At 41.8% G+C, this 24,353-nt stretch overlaps 1 protein-coding gene across 6 annotated transcripts in view; it reads right to left on the reverse strand.

The window, feature by feature from the left end:
* JARID2 (jumonji and AT-rich interaction domain containing 2) overlaps positions 1-24,353 on the reverse strand; it is a 253,268-nt gene that overhangs the window by 58,241 nt on the left and 170,674 nt on the right. For all 6 annotated transcript variants that reach the window (XM_070515606.1, XM_014849531.3, XM_070515607.1 and 3 more), the window contains 2 exons: positions 14,064-14,233; positions 559-735 (listed from right to left, as the gene is read on the reverse strand). In XM_070515606.1, coding sequence (XP_070371707.1) covers positions 559-712 — 154 coding nt within the window. In that variant the 5' untranslated portion in view covers positions 713-735; positions 14,064-14,233. The remainder of the gene's footprint in view (positions 1-558; positions 736-14,063; positions 14,234-24,353) is intronic.

Genomic DNA, 24,353 nt, shown 5'->3' on the forward strand with positions numbered 1-24,353 from the left:
ACTTCCCTGTTGAAAAGCCACTGGGCACTTTCCACAGTCAACTTATTTAAATAGTTTTTTCTCTGATACCCAACCCTTTGTCATTCTCCTCTTCCTCGACACCATAGCACTCGAGGAAAAATTGGTCTGGTTCATAATATACACACATTTACTTTATTTCACATGCTGAATAATGGTTCTTTCTACATGTGTTAAAATCACAAAGACAAGGTGATAACAAAAGTTTCTACACAAAATCTTCTTGACCATCCCTATTTAGATGTGATCTCTTCCTCTTCAGATTCTACGATCTGCAGCTCTTATGAACTTTATCATCTCCAAAACATAACAATATCTATACTCATCTTAACAATCAATTTGTCTAGAACATACTGTGTTACTCTAATCTCTTTGCCCTTAAACATGTCTGGCACTTAGAGAGTATACAGAACTTCCTTTGCCACTAACCAGCTATGAAGTGTTCATCTTCATCATCTTCTCAACAGATGATCTATTCTAGCTCTCTACCTAAAGCTTTGGATTTTATAATTTTTGGCCCAAATTCAACATTAGACCTACCATGCCCATTGTGAACATGCTTGTGGGTTTTTCCTTTCCTGGGGGTTGACTGGCATGAAGATGAAGCATTGTTGGTGGCTGTTTTGACGTCTTCCGTCTCATCATCTTCCTCCTCGACGTCCTCCTCATCCTGAGAGCTTCCGAAATATACCATGCTGTTGGGCAGCGCAGGAGAACCTGGTGGGTTTAAGAAAAAGGCTCATAAACACAGACCTTGATCCTCACCCCTTCCAGGAGGAGAACTAAAAACGAAGGCATTTATTGAGTTACGAACCCAAATCCTCATGACTAAGCAGATGAGACAAAGCTATTTATCTCTACTGCCATTTTTAATTTATTTTTCAAATATCCCCCAGGAAATATAACTCCATCTGTGTCCTTAACAGATTTGAGCAAAACACCCCAGCAGGGGGATGCTGCTATTCACCAAACATAACAAACCACAATTTACAAAATCTCATCTGAATAGTTCTTGTGAGGAGGGAAAATAAAAACTACCAAGGATTGAATTGAACAAGAAAAATCAATAAAATAAAAAACATCTACCCACAGTGTTGAGTAAGAAAGATTATTTCCTAATGTAAGGTACTGTCTTGTACTCATATGGGGTGAATGACAGACACAGAGTCCCAAAAATCGTAATATATTTGGAAGTTACTTCGATATTATGATCAGGTTAATAGCATGTAAAATTATTAAAATAAATTCCTACACAGCACTATCTAAAAGTGCTGATTAAAAAGAAAAAAAAAAACTCCTCATAGAAGAACCCACATTCCTTATTCCTTTATACCTTAACCTCCTCATCCCCAAATGTTTTCATTTCTGAGCTAATCTTAGAAGCAATAACACCAGAAGATAAGTTCAATATTATAAAGACAGACCACACAATTCTTCCTTATCAAATAACAACAATTTAGAAGTAGATCAGTGAACTCATTGGTGTATTATGTGGGACAAAGAAAATCCCCCAAATTAATTTCCAGCAGCAACTTCAATCTTCTTTCTCCTTCAGTATTTTTCGGAGAGCTAACTACAAAGCAGCAGCAGAACTAATAAATGTGAAATTCTTTACTTCTCTTGCTCACTTTCCTGTGAATCTGCTAACATTCCAGGTAACATCAATAAAGATACAAGCAACCAGTTTAGTCTCCTTCCCAAATACAGATCTCAAACTTCAAACACAATGGTTAAAACCATTCCTGTCTAATTTCGGGGCTATGAGCTCTAACAAGGAAATGGAAATGAATGAGCAGCAATAGGGAGCTGAAGTGGCAAACCAAATCCCATCGCACAGAAATGCAAAGACAAAACAGATAACCTCCAGTCCCCTTCCTTCTGGCACAGTCATGACCTACCAATAGCCAACACGGTAAAAAGTTATGTGGGTAACACCACTAGGTGGAGATGAAGGGATCCAAAAAGGGATGTATGTGGCAAAAAGACTCTTAGTGGAAAGCAGAGGTGGATATAGTTTGACAATAGCCATTTCCTTTGTTTTGTTTTCTCCCCTTTGATCATTTCCAATTAGAAGCAGGTTTTCAACAGAAGAAAGATTCTTAAACCTGACACAGACTTTGGGGGAAAATCATTTAATCAAATAGGAGTTAAAGATGAAATAAAAGAAGGAAATATCTAGCCATATTTCCACTGGAGCAACGCATTTACTCTTGTTTCAAGAGGTTTTACAATTAGTGCAAGACTGACTAGGGAAAGAGGAGACATCACCCTTACTAGCTTCCTAGTCAGAGGTTGTCAATCAGCACTCACCATTCACAGGGAAAATACCAATATTGTTTGGTTCCTTCTTTCCCAAATCTAACTTTCTAGGTACTGCAGAAAAAGCAGGAGAAACTATTTCAACACTCAAAAGAGACTGTGAGGAAAAAAAACACAGAAATTTATTTTACCATAGGCTCCAACTCATTCTAGCATGTAACACAACTTAAGGTGACAGGTCACATGTTGTCAGACAGACACAGCAGGGAACGTAAAACCTTCGCAAGTGCAGACTCAGCCATTAAAATTTCCCTCTTCAATAAAATAAAACATATAGGTTGAACAATCTCTTCAAGTTCCTTCCAAGTCAAAATATACAGGTCAAATTCCTCTAAAGAAGAGCCTCCCTACACCTTGGACACGCTGACTTGCAGTTAAAATCAAGCTGCACTGGTATTAAAAAAGGCCGGTTTCTGCGTAGAGCCTGTGGTAACTTCCGCAGCCGGCTCTGCCATCTATTGGAGGGAAGCAGTAAAGCGCCAAGGGAAGGACCAGAGGGCATTTCAGGAAGTAAGCTACTACCCCTCGCCCTTCCTTTCTCCCCTCAGCAGAAAATGCAACAAACTCTGCAACTGAGGCCATTCAGGAGTAACGTGAAAATAGGGGAGAGTTAAGATTGATAAATATATTCTGTTTCAAAGAGAAACTGGTAAAATCTATGTGGAACACATGAGAAAGAAACAAAGAATGAACTTCCACTAAGAGAATCTGTTGAGGATTTTTTGAAACTCAAACCTTGGATAAGCAGCATGAAGCAACAATCACAATCCTTACACGAGATTTTGAGAAAATGGGGTGAACATTAAGTTTATGTTCCAAAGAACGAAAATGGAGAAAACGTCTAACAGCTTCAGGATCCAAGTTTCACTAACATCCAAAGAAAGTGTATAGGATCATTTCTTCAATAAAAACACAAGTTTAAGTACTTTCTCAGCAAATATAAATAGACGTAACCTGCTAGGTATTCTAAACGCAAGTCAGAGGCTAGTGTAAGATAGGAAATAGAAGACCAATAAGGAATGGGGGGAGGCAAGGTGTTTCTGAAGGACTTACTCTCAAACCAAAACTTATAATAATACAAAGTCCTTCCAATGTAACCGACTCTGCATCAGAGGTGGAAAAGGACACGATTTCTTCTAAGTAGGGAAGCATGGAGGATAAAAGCAAAGTGCTTTCACACTAAAAGGTGATTTGGATTCATGTTGGTCTGGACCTAAAGATAAAGCATCAACAAAGAAAAAATGGTTCTGAAGGGTCTCAAACCAGATGGGGATTGGAGAAGCTGGCATGATAAAGGGAAAGAAAACTTCTGGGAGGGGGGAAAGGATCAATGCTCAACAATAATGAATCTCAGATGGAGAGGTCAGTTAACTACTAACGAAGGCAAGAAGATGCCCTTAGTTCAAATATCAGCCTTGCAGCAATTCTCTCATCCGGCAGATGCCACTCACTAGGAGAACCCATCTCTCCCTGGGTATGGCCTCACTGCCCTTTCAGGTCTTGTTCAGGAAGCCACTGCTAATCCAGAACCTGCCCGCCAGGAGTGGTCTCATGAACTATTAGCTTCTCCCCCAGGAGGAACTGACCTCCAGAATTTTACTGGGAACCCTCATACCTGTACACTCAGAAACCTGCCAGTCAAACTGAAGCAAATAAAAAAGACTAAATCCAACAGAGTCTAATGCCATTTACGCCAAAGCTCTGTTACGCTGTCACTATTGTAAATCCTCTAAGACCTTGCTGGCATGTCCATTTGCAAAGTAATGGAGAGGCCAAGCTAGCATTACAGACCAGGAAAACCACAGCAATGGCAAAACTGAAGCAAAAGAAGCTTCTTTCCATCTCATTAGGACAAAACCAGTAAGATCATCTTATATTTCATGCCAAAGTAAAGATACCCAAAGTGACAGGGAAACACTGACTGTTACATGCTAATACCTAGAAAATCACTATACAACACCCTCAAATACATAAAAGAAGACATAAAGCACCTGAGAAACCAAAACTAGTACATCGACATTGATGTAGACTGTATTTATTTCTGCTTAGTCTAGATACAAGCTCGATTATCGCATTTACACTTAAGTTTAGAGGAGGAAGAATCTGCTAGACAGAAAAAAAACATGAAGGAAAGGATATTTAAAAGCCATAAAAGCACACAGCAGTCTTGGTTATTTATCACGAGAGAAAATTATCCTATATTCTTCAGTATAAAACAGGTGAATGCATATATTACATAATCATATTGATGCTGAGTCAACAGAAAGTTAAACCAACATCTAGTATTTGAAACTGGAAGACTGTATTTTTTAAAAATTTTTCATTAAAAATAGTTTGCAACTTAGAGATCCTGGCACAGAAGAGGTAAGCTTCTTCATCTCTAGAAAATTTATTAGGGGACGGCTTTCCTCCAAAAGTCAGATGAAGCACACTTTTGAGAAGCTCATTGTGGGTCCAAGCATTCAGGAAAACGGGGAGGGAGCTCCAGGGAGGAACTAACAGGGAGGGTGAGCTGGGAGACAGGGGATTCACAACTTGAAAATGCTTCCTCAAAAGACCCTCTCTTCCACAGCAGGGCTCACCACCACCTGCTGCAGAACACCGGCAAAGATGGTACAGACAGGGTCTCCAAAAGGGCTAAGCTGACTCATTTTGAGTCACGCCCTGGTGTCCTCAGGGTGGCCTCTCCCTGTTGAGGTACCAGTCCCATTCATGCAGTTCATTAACAAGTGAGAGCTGCTGACTTATCCCATAGAATTACATCACACGTCTCTTGTACACACTGTAGTTTTAGACAAGCAATCAATGAAAGGTGAATGTTTTAAGAGGGTTAAGGATGGTGTAGGCTATTTTGGGGGGAGTTAGAGGGGGGATTTTATATCCAATAAATTATAAAAGTATATTTAGTATATACAGTTTTCTATTACAATTACAGGCAGATTTTCTCTCCTGATTATTCAAGTGCATTAGCAAATGTGAAAAAAAATCTGAACTTGGATCAGATAAGTGGAGTCGGGAGTGCAGAACGCATCTGCGCTTTGCCAAAGCCGTATTTCATTACTTTTCAGAATTAGCTGGCAATGTCTCCACAATATTTACTGAAGTGAAAACCAAATGTTTTCATCTGGACAAAAATCAAACTGTGGTATGCTACAACCACAACAGAAATCATTTTAATCCAAAAGAGTGCTTTCTCTAATTTGGGCTGTGGTTTCTATAAAATTGGATTCTTTTCCATGAATCATGTACACATACAAGCCCTCCTTCCCATTATCTTCCCTCCCCGATCAGTTCTTTATCTTACCAAGCTAAACATAGCTCAGCTCTATTTTGGAAAGACCCTAAAGGGATTCCCTGCACACTGTCACTGAGCTGGGGGTCAAGTTCTGTAGCTTCGCCCAGGAAACCCTGGGCTGGTCCACTGACTTGGTATTTTCATGGATGGTCTTCAAAAGGCACAAACAGAATGAAAAGCAATCAGCCACTACTATCGTATTAAATTACAAAACAAAACTTCAAAGTCAACAGGTAGGGATGGGGAGGGGCACAGACACAGAGTTAATTACTATTTCCTAAGTTAGAGGAAGGGAAAGCTCCATACATTGAAACTAGAGGGCCGTAGAAGAAAGTAGTTGCAACAATTGCCTTGGTTCATTAATCCAACTATGCATGTCCCAAGCACTGTTCTAGGCACTGTGACCCACGCAGAGCAGACGTCTACACTCATCCTGCACACTCATGCACCCACACACATTAACAGCAAGTGCTTTCAAACACTGTGGGACTACTGTAACACTCTAAACGGCAATCTCTCTCTGTGTCTCCCAGTTCGGCCTTTACATTTTACCAGGGAAGAAGAATTTACAACAGGATTTCCCAAGCTTCATCCATTTCCATGGGCCCTAAGATATTGTGCCATATCCAGATACTCCAGGTGCTCCTACTTTCTTTACAGTGATTCCCATTCATGACTTACATGATTTATCTCTATTATATCAATTAACTCTCCTAAAGGAAACGTAACGAAAATTACGATAAAATTATAAAACATTCAGTTAAAGTCACGTCTGGCACCACCATGGGCACATGCCACAGGGCCTGGGGAACAGCCATCCAGGCCAAAAGCCAAATACAAAGGGAACGCCTATTCCTTATGAGATAAGGAGCTGCCTGTGCAATGATGCCCCCTCACCAGGATTGCCCTTCCTTTATATGTGCATGTCCACAACAAAGATGCCAATCATTGACAGGAACTCTACAGGGAATCCAAAAATCTAGGGTGATGTGTCAGCTCGACAGTCATGTGCTTACTTGTCATGAACTCAGTTTACTTATCTGTACAATGAGCATGTCTTCAGCCACAACAATTGTGATGACCCCAAAGACTGTGACGTAACATATACAAGAAAGTAATGTACCATAAGCCACACACAATTAAGGTAATATTATTCAGCTAATGAGTGGCTTCACTGACAAAAACAGCTCCTAACTATAAAATCCCACTGTCACTTTACTTAGGTAAGAGCAACGGCAGTTTATTTCCTATCTGCTTTCCAAAGTAGGAAAGTAAGTAGACCGGTGAAAAGAATCTTGGGGGGTGTGAAAATGCAAAATGAATTCAACAGTTACAATTTCTGGAACTTGGGAATGTGCCTCAGAAGAATGCCATGTGACAGTTGGAAACCTTCAGCCATGAAAGTCTTTGTTAAGAAAGAAGGAGGGAGAAAGTAATGATCTTCTGGCAGCGTGGCCTGTCTTTCCCTCAGCGTTCCTCCCCTCTTCAATGACAACTCTTGGGCACTGGCCTGGCACATGCGCTCCTAGGTGTGCCTATCTGACTCCACATTTAGAAAATTACCCACCTCATGGCACGTGTTCTGTCTGCAAGAGCCCTAAGAGGACGGACTCAGCATCTCCTAACAATGTCAGCCCACATGCAGACCTGGCCTATAGCAACGGGAGAAAAGTATCTTTTAATTAACAGCTGGAATACTCCCCTTACAATCTTTTCCACACTGTTATCTATACACGTGGCTTAAAAACACACATCTAATCAAATGCAATGAGGTCTCTGGATCTCTTTATCTCAAATGAATGCACAAATCACACCATAGAGCAGCCACTAGGAGCTCAACCTACTTACCTTTTGCCCATCAAGTTTAGAAGTGGAAACAACGTAGAAAGGTACTTCAAATAATGGCTGTATGACCTTGATGACCACCACAGTCTATACTCTCTTCCCCATGCAAAGTGTCCACAAATCCTAACAGAATACCAAGGGAATCTCTAGAAACTAAGGAGAAGGCCGGAGATGACTGTGAAAAGTACTACTGAGCCTGCACCAGCAGCCACTGGCAGGGAAAAGGGTGCCAACGTTATCTTCAGGGAGGGCAAAGCCTGATCAGAGGTCAGCTGGCCTGGAGCAGGGCCAAGCCTCTGAGCAAAATGTCTTGGAGTCTGAACAACTGATCAAGGTCACAGAGCAATTAAAAGGGATCCACCCTTCCCCTCCTTGGCGCTTAAGAACTCCACGGTTTCATATTTCTTCATAACTAGCCTGATAAACTATCCTGGCAAAGAAACTGTAGCTCAGCAGGACTCAGCCAAGTAACACAGACTTGATTGGAAACTAGGCATCTGAGGAACATAACGCTGGTTTGATTTGGAGGAAAGAGAGGGTGGCCACTAAAACCCTCAAGGTGGCATTCTGGACCACCATTATGGCTCTCAGATATTAAGATGCAATGCCACTCAGAAGGATCCCACAGATAAAGTTGTGTACCACTGTGACGGTGTGCCTTCCTCTCCAGAGAGTTCATATAATGTAACAGCATTCCCACTTTGCTCAAGGAAGTTCATTATTAGCACCACAGTGTTCCTTGCAATTGGAGGATTACTTAATTGCTTTCTAGCAGGTTAATCCCCTTTCACTCTGTGACCTCTAAATCACCCCAGGCTTTTGCATTTGCCCTACTTAGAATTTATTGTCCTCCATACCAAAAGCCAGTACTGTATCCAAATATGCACTCCTTGCCAATAAAGCTGGCAACTGTCTTTAGAGAAAACTCCACGGGTGGGATTCTTGTCTAATACCTGCAGTCTAGTAAGCTGGTCTTCTAGACTGTTCCTCTGAAATTTCAAACCCTCCTCTCCTCTCTGCTAAACAGCTGCCTAACCTCCCTGGGAAATAGTTACGTAGTATACTGGGCCGACCACCACAGGCTTCATCTGGGGCTGTTTCACACCCATTAGCTTTCGTTCACCACCACAGCGACTGTGTGCTATAGACACTACATAGCCACTTTACAAATTAAACTTGAGCTAAGAGCCATGTAAGTCATCTGCCCAAGATCCACCAGGCTTCAGCCTTCAGCCTCCTGCCTGTGTTCCTACAATAACCCCTAGGATGGCCTTCCTATAGCCTCAATCCATTTTCCTTTGCTGCCAGAATCATCCTCCTAAATAAAGGTCTAGGCATATTAACCCACCTATCAGCTAAGGAACCTCGACAGTGCCCTACTGTCTAGCTCAGGGACCGCAGAATCCGACACATCTAACTTCCTTCCTCTAACCTGGGACCATCCAATCAACATACCCCAACACCAATCCATGCCTTGGCGGGGGCTTCTGCAGAATTTCCAAGCCCCACGCCGTTTCTAGAAGCCAGCTCAAGAGTCCTGTCCCTTCCAGAGCCATCTCAGGCAGCCCTGGGCAGAGTGCCCCTGCCTCCCTGCATGTACATGCTGCGCACCTCTACCCTGGCATTTTCACATGTTTACTGTTATCCTCTCTTTCACCTACCAGACTGATACTACTTTCCTGTTTCTAATCTCTGTCTTCTAGGTGTCTAGCATATAGAAAGCGTTCAATAAAGGCTGGCTGAATTAATTAGCAGTTGAATGACAGCTGATCACTGAAGATTCTCTAAGACTTGGGAAACAAAAGGCAGGCAGGCCCAAAACAGAAAGCAATCCTTCACAATGGCTGCCAGTGCTTTCTTTACTAGGAATTCCCCAAGAAGCGCTCTTTATCTGGCTGAACTCTGACATCCACGGTCAGAAGAACCACAGTCAGAAAAACAAGCTGTGTGTAGGTGTGTGTATGTTTCAGGAATCGCCTTTGGGAATCCCCCTTGTTTGCAGTGCCCCATAAAAAGAAAAATGTAAATACGAGAATCATTTAACCTGCTACTGCTCTGCTGTGTTAAGCTTTTTTAATCTGTTAATAATCAGAGTCAGAACAAAGAGAAGACGACAGAACTCATTAAGAATAACGAGAGAGGTGACAGCAAATACAGCGAGAGTACGAATTGATGCATGCAGCACACGACACATACCCTCTTCCTCGTATGTACCTGGGAAAGATCCTAATTATACCTCTGGTGGGAGACATGTGGACCCTGCTTCAACACAGCTATTTAAAGATAAATACACTGCAGGCAAACACTTCAGGCCCGACTCCACTATTCATTCCATTCTCCTTTCCTTTAGAAATTTTAGCTCATGATATTAAAGAGGAAAGGAGAGAGGCTTGTCAAACTTAGCTGAAAGGTCTCTGAGTGCCTTGAAAGAGATTTTAAAATCTCTGAAGATTTTTATGTCTGAATGACTGGCTAGTGTGTTTACATATACACACTAATCCCAGTATTATTAGTGGCGTAGAGTTTTTATTGGTCACCCAAGGTTTCCACTGAAGATACTTAAATGGAGTTATGTGGAGAAAGCATGGTCTGGGGCTCACTGGGGGTCATTAAGGGACAACAAAGAAGAAGGCTTCAAGAACTCCATTCGCTGTCTTTCCCTCAGTCTCAAGCTTTATTCTCTTCCATATTACAAATTACTGCTGAGACGATTACAAGTAATAATTGTGGAATGGAGAATACAATGATCAGTAATCCTTGGCAACAAACATCACTTGTAGTTTTTGATCTGATATCTTGACTGTTTTTGTAGTCAGACTTTCTTTCCTATAAAGAATGAGCTTATTAAAGACTGTCCTCTTTACCCCTAACAGTGACTGCTGTCACCCAGGGGTGATGGAGTGACTGGGCTCTTGATGCTGAACATGAAGTCTGGGGCTCTGATAAGCTCTATTTGGTTCGGAATCCTCATCAGAAAAGAAGACACAGAATTAGAATGTTAATCGGATTCCCAACTGTCAACTCCACTTGAAGAGTCTTCAGACAAGGCAAAGATTTCAGTGAGGCTATGCGTCATCAAGCAGTTGATATCAAAAAGTTAGGAATACATCTAAATGTCAATAAGGTATTAAACAGATAAATGATAAGACATCCGCAAAATGAAATAGATATGTATGTGATACAGTGAAGTAAGAAAAACAGACTGCAAACATAAAATATACTATAATTCCACTGGGGGGAGGATACATGTATTCTACATGCATGCAGAAGGCTTAATTTTCACCAGGAGCTGGTTAACAGTGGTTGTCTCTGGGAGATTGGAGGGAAGGTATTCTGAGGTCACTCTTTTACCTACTTCTCCATCTTTTCTGCTCATGTTCCCCAGAGGAACACGAAACACTCTTAGGAGTAAAAAAAAAAAAAAAAAAACAAAAAAACAAGTTTAACACCTTATTTTTCTTTTCTTTTCTTTTTTCTTGAGGAAGATTAGCCCTGATCTAACTGCTGCCAATCCTCCTCTCTTTTTTGCTGAGGAAGGCTGGCCCTGAGCTAACATCCATGCCCATCTTCCCCTACTTTATATGTGGGATGCCTACCATGGCATGGCTTGCTATGCAGTGCCATGTCCGAACCCAGGATCCAAAGCAGCGAACCCCGGGCCATCAAAGCAGAACGTGCGAACTTAACCACTACACCACTGGGGTGGCCCAAACACCTTATTTTTCTTAATTTAAAACTGAAAGAAAATGATTAAAGTACCACTACAACAGGGATCATCTATTTAACCCTCATATGCTTCAAAGTATTAATTTTTATTTAACTCTTGTATGCTTCAAAGTATTAACTTTAACTACCTCATGCAATTACATATTAAAATATGCCAACTAATGCACCAAATCATCAGATTTCCAGGACCATGAAGGTACTATACAAATCACCTACGTAGGGGAACAAAATTTGCCACCCCGCAATGTGTCTCTTTGTCATGAGGAAGTTCTTCTTTTACTTTTCCCCTAAGTGCATAAAAAAACATTCAGACAGAGGACCTGTTTCAGGAAGGGAGATATCACCACAGATTACTATAGTATAACATGAAGTAGCGTGGCAGACAGGGAGGAACCTAGCAAGACTTGCTTGATCAAAGTTCTGTGTCCCAGAGCCAGCCCTGATGGCCTAGTGGTTAAAGCTGGCCCCTCTCACTGCTTCAGCAGCCTGGGTTCGTTTCTAGGTTGCAGAACCACATCTACCATCTGTCTGTTGCCATGCTGTGGTGGCAGCTCACATAGAAAAACTCACAACTAGGATATACAAAACCATGCACTGGGGGGCTTCGGGGAGGAAAAAAAAAAAGTTCTTTGTTCGCATTGTTTCTGGATGACTCAGTAAACATTTATTTACCAAACATTTACTCTTTTCATTCTTTCTGTGAATTGCCTTCCTTCCCTTTGAAAGATGAGAGGTGGGTTGCACCTGAAAGGATAGATCAAATAAACAGATACCTTACAGACAAAAGGAGCCAGGTTTCTCAGTGTTCAATGTGGAAAGGAAGAAAAATCAGAAAGAATTCTTTGGGTTATACTGAACTTGGAGGTACCGGTGCTGATTTACAGATTTTAATACACATGGCTATACATCTAGACATATTAAATGAGCCTATGTGTACATATACACATATATGCCCTGGTATGCATGCATGCGCGCACACACACACACACACACACACACACACACACTACGTGCAGTCATAGAGTGCCTAGGAGAAATGACATTCCAATACATATGAGCACATCTCAGGCCCAGATCGTGGCTTCTAAGTAGTAGCTGTCATTTAAAAAGACAAGGGTTCTTAGAGAACTGGGTGATTCCAGGGCTGAGGGAGGGAATGTACAAGATGAGCCTGGAACATGTTGTGCCAGGAAGCATGGCTGGAAGGATGACAGGGACATGTCAAAACGACAAAGAGGCTACCCTGAAGGGGATCCACTGATAAAATCTGGGATGATCTAAACTTCAAAATAAATGATAGTAATAGATTATAACCCTTTGAATAAAATAGTAAATGAGAACATACAGATACCCAAAAAATGGGTAAATTGAGATTGACGAGAAATGGAATATGGAGTTTCAAAGAACCTCCCAACAAAATAGTTATAAATTACAAAGGCAGAAAAGGGTAACTTTACAATGGAGAATCCTGACAGACCCACCTTAATCGAGCGATCAATAGGAACACTATCAAGAAAAGGATGGACAAATTTTGCACCACCCAACAAGACACAATGAATTCTGTGATATTCTTCCCCAGATGCAAAACCTGAATCTACTCATGAGGAAACACCAGGCAACCCAAATTGAGGGCCATTCTACAAAATAACTGGCCATTATCTTCAAGTGTTAAGGTCAGAAAGACAAAGACTGAGAAACTGTTCCAGAATAAGCAACAACGGACAACAACTAAAGATAACACCCAAGGCTGAACGGGATCCTTCTGCTCTAAACTCACTAAGACATTTGAAGCAATCTGAGATGGGGGGTTGAGGATTAGACTGTACTATCACTGCAAATGTCCTATTTTTGATGGTTATAGGAGAATGTCCTTAAAGAAGATACACACTGCGTTAAGGAGTGAGGGGGCATCAGGTGGAAATGATCTCTTGAATAGTTTAGGAAAAAAACTCTTTGTACCATACTTACATCATGCTGTAAATTACTTCAAAAAAATTTTTTTTTCTTAAAGTACATAACCCTGAACCTCAAGCCCACCCCCTGCACCCAAGCAGTGACCAATAGCAAAGACCCTCTCCTGCTGCTCACCTTCCCTCAACCAACCTCAGCAAAGGAACTCTCCAAGTTCATGCATTCTAACACTCCTCTCCATTTACCATTGCCATAAGCTCTTCAATTTCTTTGACAAACTTTTGTGTTCTTCCTTCACAACTGTTAGAAAACTTAGTTCCTGTAGTAAATACTTTCCCAAATAAGGCCATGTAAATCCAAACCCATACTGTATTACAAAATTTTACCTCACCTTGCACTATTGGTCCTGGTCACATATATGGACCAATATTTTCACTGTTAACTACACTTGGAAAGAACAACAACTCTTTTTCCTACATAATATAGGGCTGGGAGAAAGAGGCCCCTCCGTCAGAGTGGCTTCTCGACACTTAGGACACTTAGGAAAGGCAAGCAAACGAAACTTCATACTCATCCACAACTCCTCTGCCAAAAAAAAAACCCAATAAACAAGTCAGCAGGGCATGTGTGTCATGGCGATGGGAGAGGTGGTAGGGGTCTTAGAAGGGTGACAGGAAAAAGTCAAATTATAAAAATTAAAACTAGAAACTATAAACCGTGAAATTGTGAATTGAGAAGCCAAGAAAGGAGATTGAAGAGTCAAATGAAAATAGAAGTAGAAGTATGAAGACTCAAGTACCCTCTCAGGGGGATTTCTCACTTGAAACTCTCCCTCAAACCAGGCTGGACACACAGACACCAAAGCTAACATCTATCCCTATGTGCAATGTCACTCCTTTTCCTTTCAAATAGGCTGTTCCTTCCAAACTGATCGGCAACACAGTCTTACCTCGAAGGCAGAGAAAAGTAAGAAAATCTTCTGTCTTAGGCTTCCTTTTAGAGAGGTCAGAAATTTGAGTAGCTGGAGGGGGTAGCAATGGCTCCACTATCTTTACTGGAGTTGTGCTGGGACTGTTCGGCTGAGATTGAGCAAACTTCCTTTGTGCTTGCAGCCTGGGCCTGTAAAAGCAGAAGAAAATTAAAAATAAATTAAGCAGAGATCGGAGGATATAGATCTATGTCCGGCAATAAAATCATGACAGAAAAGGGAAAAAAAGACCCTATTTCAAGCAAACTCTTTCTAATTAAGGTTCTATATCTCTCACATTCTCAAAAACCACAGGCTTGCTTTAAAGGGCAATAAATTTGGTTGAAGGGCTGTGTTTTATACACTGATATAAAATACACACCATGGGCATTGTGTATATGTGTGTGTACCAGCACATGCCTGAGCACAAACCATTTGTGACCCTGTGTATTTCAAAAACCACATGTGGTGATTGATGACATAGGTTTAATGGCTTATGTGTACTTCTGATTTAGCCCATAGTAAGGAGGAAAACGCAAGTCATCCAACCACATTTATACAGTATTCTATGCTTTAACATGAGACGATCTCAAATATACACATGATTCCCTTCATACTGTGTCCTTACAACCAATCCACCTTTTCCTGCGCATCCATCACTGACCCAGTCTTATACCTCACACCTCTAATCTCTTCTGACTCCAATTCAGCCACACAGGTTCACTACACTAATTAAAGCGTGTAATGCAGAAAAAAACTTTTTCTGAAGTCTATCTAAAACCCCTCCACCCTCACCAAATTATGGATTACCCTCTGCCTATAGGGTAAAGTCAGACTCCTTAGTTAGGGATTCAAAAAGCTGGCCTTAATCTACCTTTCAGGCCTCTTCCCAGTGAAAATCCTACCTCGACAGTGACCTAACTTACCCACTTCGTGTCCACACATCATAACTTTCCTTAACGAGACATCTTTCATTTACTAAATCTCACATGTAAGACATTTCTATCAATTTGAATACTAATGAATCTTGCAAAAGTTTCTTTATGAGTTTCTGAACACCATAGCTAATAGTTAATTTCCCTTTCTCTACATGAGTAAGTATCCTAACATATTTCTTCTTTATGTATAACTAACCTTAGATTTACCATAAATTGTCTCATATGAGCAATTTATTTAATTGTAAGGCTCTCAATCCATAATAGAAGCGAGCACCACTGAGGGTGAGAACCTGTGTGTGTACACCCTAGCCTGCTCATTATAGATGCTCAAGAAACAGTATTTCGGGGGGGGGGGGGACAAACAAAGATGAACCAAAAAGCAGCCCTGCAGCACAGAGCTTTACAGAGATCTCATCAGAATCCCAAATTAGAATCAAGCACCGTGTGGGACCGATAATGCCACCCCAACTCAAGGTTGCTTTGAGTACTACATAAGAAATTAAAAGAAATCAGATACATTTGTAAAGCATGAACAAGCCTTCCCTTAACTATTGTTGGAATTATTAAAAATAGTAATCATAGTATCCAAAACTGCTGATGCTCAAAATATATAGCATTTTAAATTAACATCCTAGTATTTAACAAAATACTACAGCAAACAACACACACCACGATTTTCTGCTTTGTAAAAACTAGCACCTCTAACTTTAACCTCCCGTGTCCTGACCAGTCTCTTCTTCTGCCTCTCCTACCACCCACCAAAAATACTACCATATAGATCATATTCCCAATACAAATTGACATTGGATCATAAGGGAGACCTCATGACCACTACTTATTTACTGGGTAAACGTCAATCCTTAAAATCTAGAAACATTACAGCTAATCAAAAGCACTTTAGAACCCAGGAATAACCAAAATGAAACAGCCACATTAACGAGGTATCTGTGGAAAGCTAAATAAGTTTAACAGAATTGCCCAAACGTTATAAATGGTAAGGGAATAAGGCAATGCCACTGTCCTCATGTAACGGGAAACAAACAGCTTTTTTTGCAACCAACTGATGAGACAGACCAGAAGTGTGTGTGGAATAACCCACTCAGCCCAGGAGTGACCCGCAAAGGGGGATACTGAAGAATCAAATCCGAGGGGTAGAGGGGTGGCACTGAGCCTTTAAAGTGTTGCTTCTCAAACTCTGTGGGATGAGGATCAGCTTTGTGTTTGGTTATTTTTTCAGCTTTCAATTTTCTACCTATTGCAAATGGGTATTTTTATAACATAATTAAACCAGGGTAAAAATGAAATAAAAGACATAAAATACGAACTCAAATGTTTTACTAGATTCAACAGACATAAAATCACTCTATCAAACTGCTTTAAGCTTCTAAAAAGCTCACTCTCAATTTCTGTATTCGGTGGCACCAGGCAGCAGCCCACAAGTTGAACAGCATGGCTTCGAAGAAGGGACAGACAAGGCTAAATAGAAAACCGCATCCCAACAAGGCACACCCTGCAATGCAAGGCCACCACCAGAGCAGATGGACCCCAGCAGAGCCATCCTCCTCTTCTAACCTAATTTCTCTCCATCAACCTTCTCTCTCTGTGAAAAGAAAACTCATTTTATTCTACTAAAAAGTGTTTTTTGGGCAATTTTATAATGTTTACAATCTTCATTTAAATGGATACAACTCATAGCGAACATTAAAGGAATTTTACAGAAATACTGCGGGCATGGGAACAGGATGCTCAGTGTTTATTGCTTTTCAAAAGTCAGCAACAACAAATGCCACACATTATAAGAAGGCGGCGCAGCCATAAAGGAAAACAAACACACAAACACAGATGAAGCACAGACGATGGAGCGGGACACGGGAAAATATTCTACAATTTCAGGACCTCCAAGATAAACTGCTCTTACCATTGTTCAAATAAAAGGCACTTTCTGCCTGATGACTTTCTCAGGGAGACTTAAAAAGAAGGCAGTAACAGATTAAAAAGTGGCAGTAAAATAAATTACCCCTCAGAGGAATAAGCCAAGCTCCCAAGTGATTAAGTATTTGCGAGACCCAGATGAAAGCAGGAACTAAAGAACACGACAAACCACTATCTTTTTTAAAGAGACCAGAAGAATCCGCGCTTCGCAGGAAGGGCAGGTCTGCGGTTTGGCTTTTCATCCTGCAGGGTCCCAGGGGATTACAAAGGTGTTGGCTCGGCTCTGCTGGCCCCACACAAGAGTCTGAACGACACAACTGAGAGGCCAAATCCGAGGAGTTAAGCGCTCGTAGCATGCAGGCATGTTTGAGGGATAGGTGATTCATTCTAGAATGTTGGATACAAGGAAATGAGTGTATGCCATTTTAAATTGGGGGGGGGGGGCACGCTTCGGGGCAGGGCAAGGGATCCAGATGTGGTGAAGAACCAGAATATCCGCATGTGGAGATGTTGGAAGAAGCAGGTTAGCGGGTGGAGCTGAGGCGCAGGCCAGACCAGACCCCAACCAAAGGGTGAAGAGGTGGGGGGGTGGGGGGTGTGCCACTGGGAGGGTCTGCATTCAACTGCTGGTCCTCAGCAGTGAGCAAGCAAGGTGGTCCATCCACCTACTGCAGCATTTACTTCGTCCACCCCTTCCAATAGCTGACGGACGTTTTAACCAGAAACAACATCTTCTGTTACATTACTAGAGCAAAATGCCTTAACAAGAAAATAGTGATTGTTTGAACTAAAGAGGTTCAGAGTCACCTTGGGGGTGGGAGTAGGGAGAGCATGGGGTTCCTGCTGTTAAGGGAAAACAGAATGTGGGGGGTTTCCCAAGCCTTTTTGGCCTTGCCATTTAGCCAAGCTAGCCAGTACTGGCCATTGGTAATACACAGAAATGCCAGAATACAGAAGATACAGAAGGTGTTTGTCCCTCATGGAAACCACAGAAGTATCAACTAGAGCACTTCCGTGTCTGTATTTTATTAACTGATCGAGGAAAGAGTTTCCCTTACAGAGGGAATCCTTCATTCTAGGAACCCTGGGTGAACCTCTACATCAACAAAGCCTGTTAAATCAAACTCTCCAGCAAGCCTAGTTAAACAGATCCAATAAACTTAAATCAACTGAGGAAGAAATGAATAAACTTATTTATATATGGAAAATACATCGACGGTAACATTTTCTTTACAGTACGTTAAAATCTAGGGTTGGGGGCAAGTGGTTTCAGATCAAATCATTGCTGCCACTCACCTTACCTGATGTAAATGCATGCTGTGAATTAAAGGACTAAGAAACTCAAACGGCAAGCTCTCAGAATAGAGATATGGTCTGCTATTTCTGTTTGGTGTTTGAGACAAATTTTAAAAGCTAATGGCTTTACTTTTTTGAGGGATCTTAAAAAGATCATCCTCACTGCAAAGACGAATCAACTGCGAGCAGGGTGAGAGCTGCCAAGGGTCACACAGCATGGATGGAAGAACCAACAAGACCAGAAGTCAAACTTTGGGTCCTCAGGTTAGAGTTTTCTCTATCAAGCCACGCTGCATCCAGGTGAGAGGTGAGGCATAGCCTCACCATGGGCAAGGCCATCTAGCATGCCCCTTCTCTAGAAACTCTTGGGTCCAGGCGCCACAAGGCAATTCAGTCACAACAAATAGCAGCCATACTGGTGTGAATCCCATTTAAGCTAAAATGCCCAAAATGGGGGAAATGAAAGTCAATTTACTGATCTTTTCCCACAGTTTCACTATATGTAGAAATAAATGCCCTAAGATAGAGGCAATGGGGGGAGGAGACCTTGCTTACTGGATGCTGCTCTCTCCATCTAGAATGCTCTTCTCCTGCATCTTACCACGGCTGGCTTCCTCCCGTCATCCAGTGAGGGGATTATTACAGGTCTGTTACTTTTTATGGAAGTCACTTCTTCATGTGGCTGTTGAAAAGTCCCCTGCTCAGAGACTGAGCCATCCTAAAGTAGAACAGCCCTGTGACCTAACACTCAACCCCAATTCCACTCCTCTGCCCCACTGTGGGCCTCCAGAATGGGCTCTACTGCAGTCTCCTCAGCACACAGGTGTCACTGTATACAGAGGACAATCCTCCCTAAATGCAGGGAAGGAACAGCAGAAACACTATGCTGCTGTATTATGTATGAACTACACAATTCATCATTCTTTCTTTAGGAATCATACAATTAAACACATGAACCTTTTTTGAGCAGAGACAGACTGAACGGCAATCCAGAGATGCCAGGGAGATAGCTGGATAGATCTGAAACAGATCCAACAGCAACGGGAAAAGAAGCAAGTGGTTCTGCCCCAGGTAAAGTTACTGGCCATTCCAGTGTAAGTCTACTCAAAGGTCGACTAGAACTCACTTTCCACAGGAATCTACTAAGCATCTGTCCATGTGACCACAATTTCTAGCATCACCACGCTCAACACTTAATAAGAATTTGCTGAGCCACTTACCCATTATCAGCATCATCTAACAAAAGACAAATCAGGCTGGTTCTGGCTTTAAAGCACCATGCGCCACAAGGTGCCATCACATCCCTGGGCACCCAGGTCACGCCACTGCATTCCATGTGCCCTCACACAGCACAAGTGCCCAGGGGCCACAATCTGCTGGAACCAAGATAGTCCTGCCTCAAAACCATGCACACAGGACTACCATATATCAGAGATTATTTGTATTTTTTTTATCAAGCTGTATGAGCTCCCAGGTGGAAGGTCCATATTCTTCCTCTTATCCCTTCCCCCTCTAAGGTACACAGGAGGAGGCATTCTGTTTATCCTGAGCCTTCTCTCATTTGGGGTTGGCTGGCATGGACTGCACCCCAAAGAATGTTTTGCTTGCTCACTTAAAATTCTACCCAAATAGGTCTTCAAATATGTTTCATATTTAGGTTAGGGAAAAAACAGTATAGCACCCTTTATGGAAACAAAGAAGCACACCAAAACAAACAGTAGATTATTTTGAAAGTTAACAAATGAATTGCAAGACAGTGCTTCTAAAGAAACTCCGCTGATGAGCTGACAAAGTCCTATGCCAAATATTCTTTGTTGTATAATACCCTCCCTGTGCCCCCTCCTGTCCTCCCCAAAGCATGCATTTAGGAGCTTCCTGGGCACGCAGCCATTGGAAGCCTCAGAAGAGGGTGGCACTGTTTCTCCAGGCTTCCTCTAACGGTATCAACAGGAGAGACTTAACCAGCATATTGCTATCTGTGCAATCTTTAGGGCCGCTCTAAACATGGCACAACAGCAATTTCTAGGTTAATTCCATTTCTGTCCAGGATTTCTGGTAGTTTACAAACCCAAGGAGAACACAGTGTATGTACGCACACAATTCGAATGGCGAAAGCAGGAGCAAGGGGCACGAGGCAATTTAAAGAAATGCTCAGCTGGTCCCTCAGGGAGGGGCGTGTATGCCAAAACACCATTTTATTAACTCAATTTTCCAATATTAAAAACCTAAGCTGGTAAATCCAATTATTTAGATTACATCTCAATTCTAAACAAAGAGCAAGGAATGGGTGGGAAGGGAGGGTCTGTTCATTCAAAAAATAAGACATGTAGTGTCTGGCAAATGCAAAATGACCAGCATGGCTGCGCTCTTTGTGCCGGTGTGGGAGCCAGCCCTGAAGCTTTGCCAGCTTGCTGAAAGGCCTATTCAAAAAAAATTTCCTGTGTTTCCACCCCCAAAATAATTACCCACTCTATTCTACCCCCAGACACACACACTACAAACCTGGCAGCTACTCAAAGAAACAAGAGAGTGTGTAGTGTGTGTGTGCGCGCCCGCGCGTGTGCAAGTGTGCGTGTGTGTGTGTGTGTTGGAGATTGTGGGGGGTCAGGCAGGGGATATCCCCTGCTCAGGGCAAGATGCCCACCAAATTCAAATGCAAGTGCAGTTGCAGGCAAACCACACAGGATGGCTGTAAACATCCTGTAGAGTAAAGAGAAAATAAACACATCCTCAAGTGAACCCAGAGGCTAGCAGAGACCAACTCATACTCAACTCCATAACAAGAAATCCTGGCAAAAGACTATAACCTTCTATGCTCATGTCCCACCCTCTCCAGAATTTCCACCAGTGTTTGTGTAACCAGGTTGTGAGGACATCACACAGTGACAGAAAAGGGAGGTTGGCTGGCTCCAAGAGAAGAGGTTTGCTACAAAGACTGCCTGCTTCATGGTATTTTTGGAGAGCTGGCCGCACTGATTCAGAGGCCTCATTTCTTGCTTTACATATAAACAGATGAAATAGTTTGTTTATGCTAAAAACCGCAGGATGTTAAATATTTGCAGCACTTGTCTTAATTAAATTACATAGGCAGCTATTTAGAGTAGAAGTTTGCTATTAACCAGGTTTACCTAAAGGAACTTTGTTTTGGTTGAATCCCCTCAAGATGAATCTTTCGAAGTTTGGCTTGGTCAGAGACGAAAAGAAGTGCTAACACAAACCTGGGCTTTAGTTCAACTAACTTGTAATCCAGGGCAAGCTGGGCCTCCATTTCCTCATTAAAAAGGGGGGGCTACAAAAAGGATAAAAGTGGGGTTCCTTCCAGGTCAGTCTTGCATGTCTTCATCTACAAAACTTGAAGATAGTAATTCCTGTAATTATTCCTTTTGGATCTATGAGTTCATAGTTCTAGATGAGAAATACTGATCTTTTTGGCCTGTGCCAAGCAGAAAATTAGACCCTAACTCTCCAAAATGCCTGTGATGCAAAGCTAAAGATTCCTAGTACCAACTTTCTCCCTACAGGTTGTCAGGCAAAACAGCAAATATGACAACTTTCAGATTTAGAGATAAGTATATGTGTTGCCCTCTAAAAGATAGCGGTGGAAAAATTAAAACATATAAACTCTTTTAAAAGATGGAACAATTCCAAAAGTCGTCCCACAATTCCCTTAAATTACTAAATAGTAACAATAGTATCTATACTCTCCTGCCTTAAAGCTTAATCCTGCCAATTAGGAATGAACCACTCAGGGAAACACACTAACCTCCTTCAGAACCCCTTAGCAACAGTAACAGAACTAGTTGTAAATATATTCATCGGCTCTACCCATCAACACGCTGGGTCCAGCACTGCACACCCAAACATCACCACCACTCAAGAAGAGCTTCCAGTGGCTCACCGACAGTGCGCTCCCTCAGAACTCAGGCACTGGGAAACAGACACCGGAGGGAAACTGAGCCTTCATCTTCCTTCACTCAGGGAGAAGATTAGAGGAGAGTGAGGAGAATATCGAAAGTCACTCACAGCCCTAAACATCTAGAAGCTCCAAGTGGCATCTTCCCAAGGACAACATTACCCAGGCAAATACGTGTCTGGGGGATGGTGAGATCCCACCCACAGTAAGAAAAGTCATATGCAGTCAAGCTTTTGATTCAATTAATTAAAAATTATGCAACTATGTTTTTTAAAAAGCTTATGCAGCATCTTAAAATGTCAAAGAACCAAGTCTGCCTGGAAATCACGACTCTGTCATGAACAAGGTAATATTTGACACTGACTTCTTCTGTGTTCTGGAAAGCAACCATGTCAAATTTGAGAGGAATCATCATTAATCAACAATAAGGCGGCAACAAAGCCCTTTTGTTCTGTCAGTCACCAATGTCGCATGTGCTATAGTTTACCACCTACAGAAAGCGGCCTGCTTTGCCACCCCTAGGCAGCCCAACTCTCTTCGTATCGCGGATCTAACTACTGCAAATGCTCTTCTACGCAAACACTGTCCTGGCAGGTCAGTCTTGAGCAAAATCTATCTTACAGCAGAAGTGAACAAGGATAACAAGAGTCAGAAGAACAACATACGGAAGTTAAGTATTTTAAGAATCCGGCCCAAGAAATTACTAATACATTATTGTACTTACAAGGTGTGAACAAATTATCTAAAGTACATTCAGTTTTAAAAGTCTCGAAGAGCCAGTTAAAATGTTAATCTGTCTTTCCACTCTCTCGAGATGAAATTGCCAATTTTGTCTTTAAAATATTATTTCAACAAAAACCCCAGACGTTTCTCAATTTCAGGTTACCCAATACCAACTGCAAACTGCCAGAATCTCCCCAAATCCTGGCAAAGATGAAGGTTGGGAAGGGAGAGTGAATGACTCTGTGAGGCGAGAATCATGTCTTTCTTCTTTCAAGGAAAAAAGAAAAATATATGAAGCAATCACATCCTACAATGCTATACAGCTCATTTCTTTAAAAACCAAATCCAGTGGAACCCTAAGAGTAAAACTGAAAAGTCAGTCCTGTAGAAACTTCCCACCAGAAACATTTTCAACGGAGTTGTGCAGTGGGTGAGATTCTAAGCTTCAGGGCGTGACAGACCAAAGCACTGCAGTGGCACTCAACACGCCGACCAGTCCTGCACCAGGGTCTGGAGTAGGTTTCAGCTTCTCACATTGTCTGCCTCTCAGACAGTAAGTCACCTAACAGAGATCTGCTTTCTCTACAGGGTGACAAATAGAAAAGAGATTCTGGACAACTTCCCCGCCCACTGGAAATCCCATGAAGTGGCCACCACCCACCAATAGATGGCATTAAAGAGTCTTTAGAATCTAGCTCTGGGAACGCCACTGAAGAGAAAAAGAAATTGTGACTTTCATGAAGTTATGACAAGCCTGGGCACTAACCAGTGTTAGTACCTATGCTAAAATCTGATGCCAGCTAAGAAACTAGCCACTAGTTTTACAAAAAGTAGTACATGAACCATGTTAGCAAGACTCTTTCATCCCATCAACTCAATTACGCTCAAGTTCCTTGTGTGGAAAATACATAGAAGCTCACAATCTAGCATTTTATACTGTAAAAATATGCCTAGAACAAAAATCCAAAGGATTGTTGTCTGAAATATGCCCCTCTCAAAAATGACTTTTATCACCAAGAAAAGATAAGAAAAGGCAAAAACTAAAGCAATAGACCATGGTTCTAATGTTTCTGTCACTAAGAAGCACTAAGTACTCATTTGGAGGCCCTGACAGAAATTTATTTAGTGGGCCAAAACATAATCATGAGTAATTTTCCAAGTACGAGGTGTAACTACCACCAACCCAAATGCTGAGAAGTCCACACAATGTCTCTTCCTGACATTTACAAAAGAGGTCTAGGTTTTTATGACAACTACCGGAAGATGAGGAAGCACACTCACAATTAAAGAATCTGTTAAGAGCTAATGAATATAAGAGGAGCAATTATCTCCCCTTTTACTGTTTGTGCTTTGTGACCCTGGAGGAATGGCACATTCTTGCACTGGAAAACGGGAGAGTTCATGCAGCATCCCAGACTCAGCAACTCACCTCAGCCTCCACGTCACTGACAGCTGCCATGACAGATCTAG

Source organism: Equus asinus, chromosome 8 (assembly GCF_041296235.1).
Source record: "Equus asinus isolate D_3611 breed Donkey chromosome 8, EquAss-T2T_v2, whole genome shotgun sequence".
In the NCBI taxonomy this organism is placed as follows: Eukaryota; Metazoa; Chordata; class Mammalia; order Perissodactyla; family Equidae; genus Equus; species Equus asinus.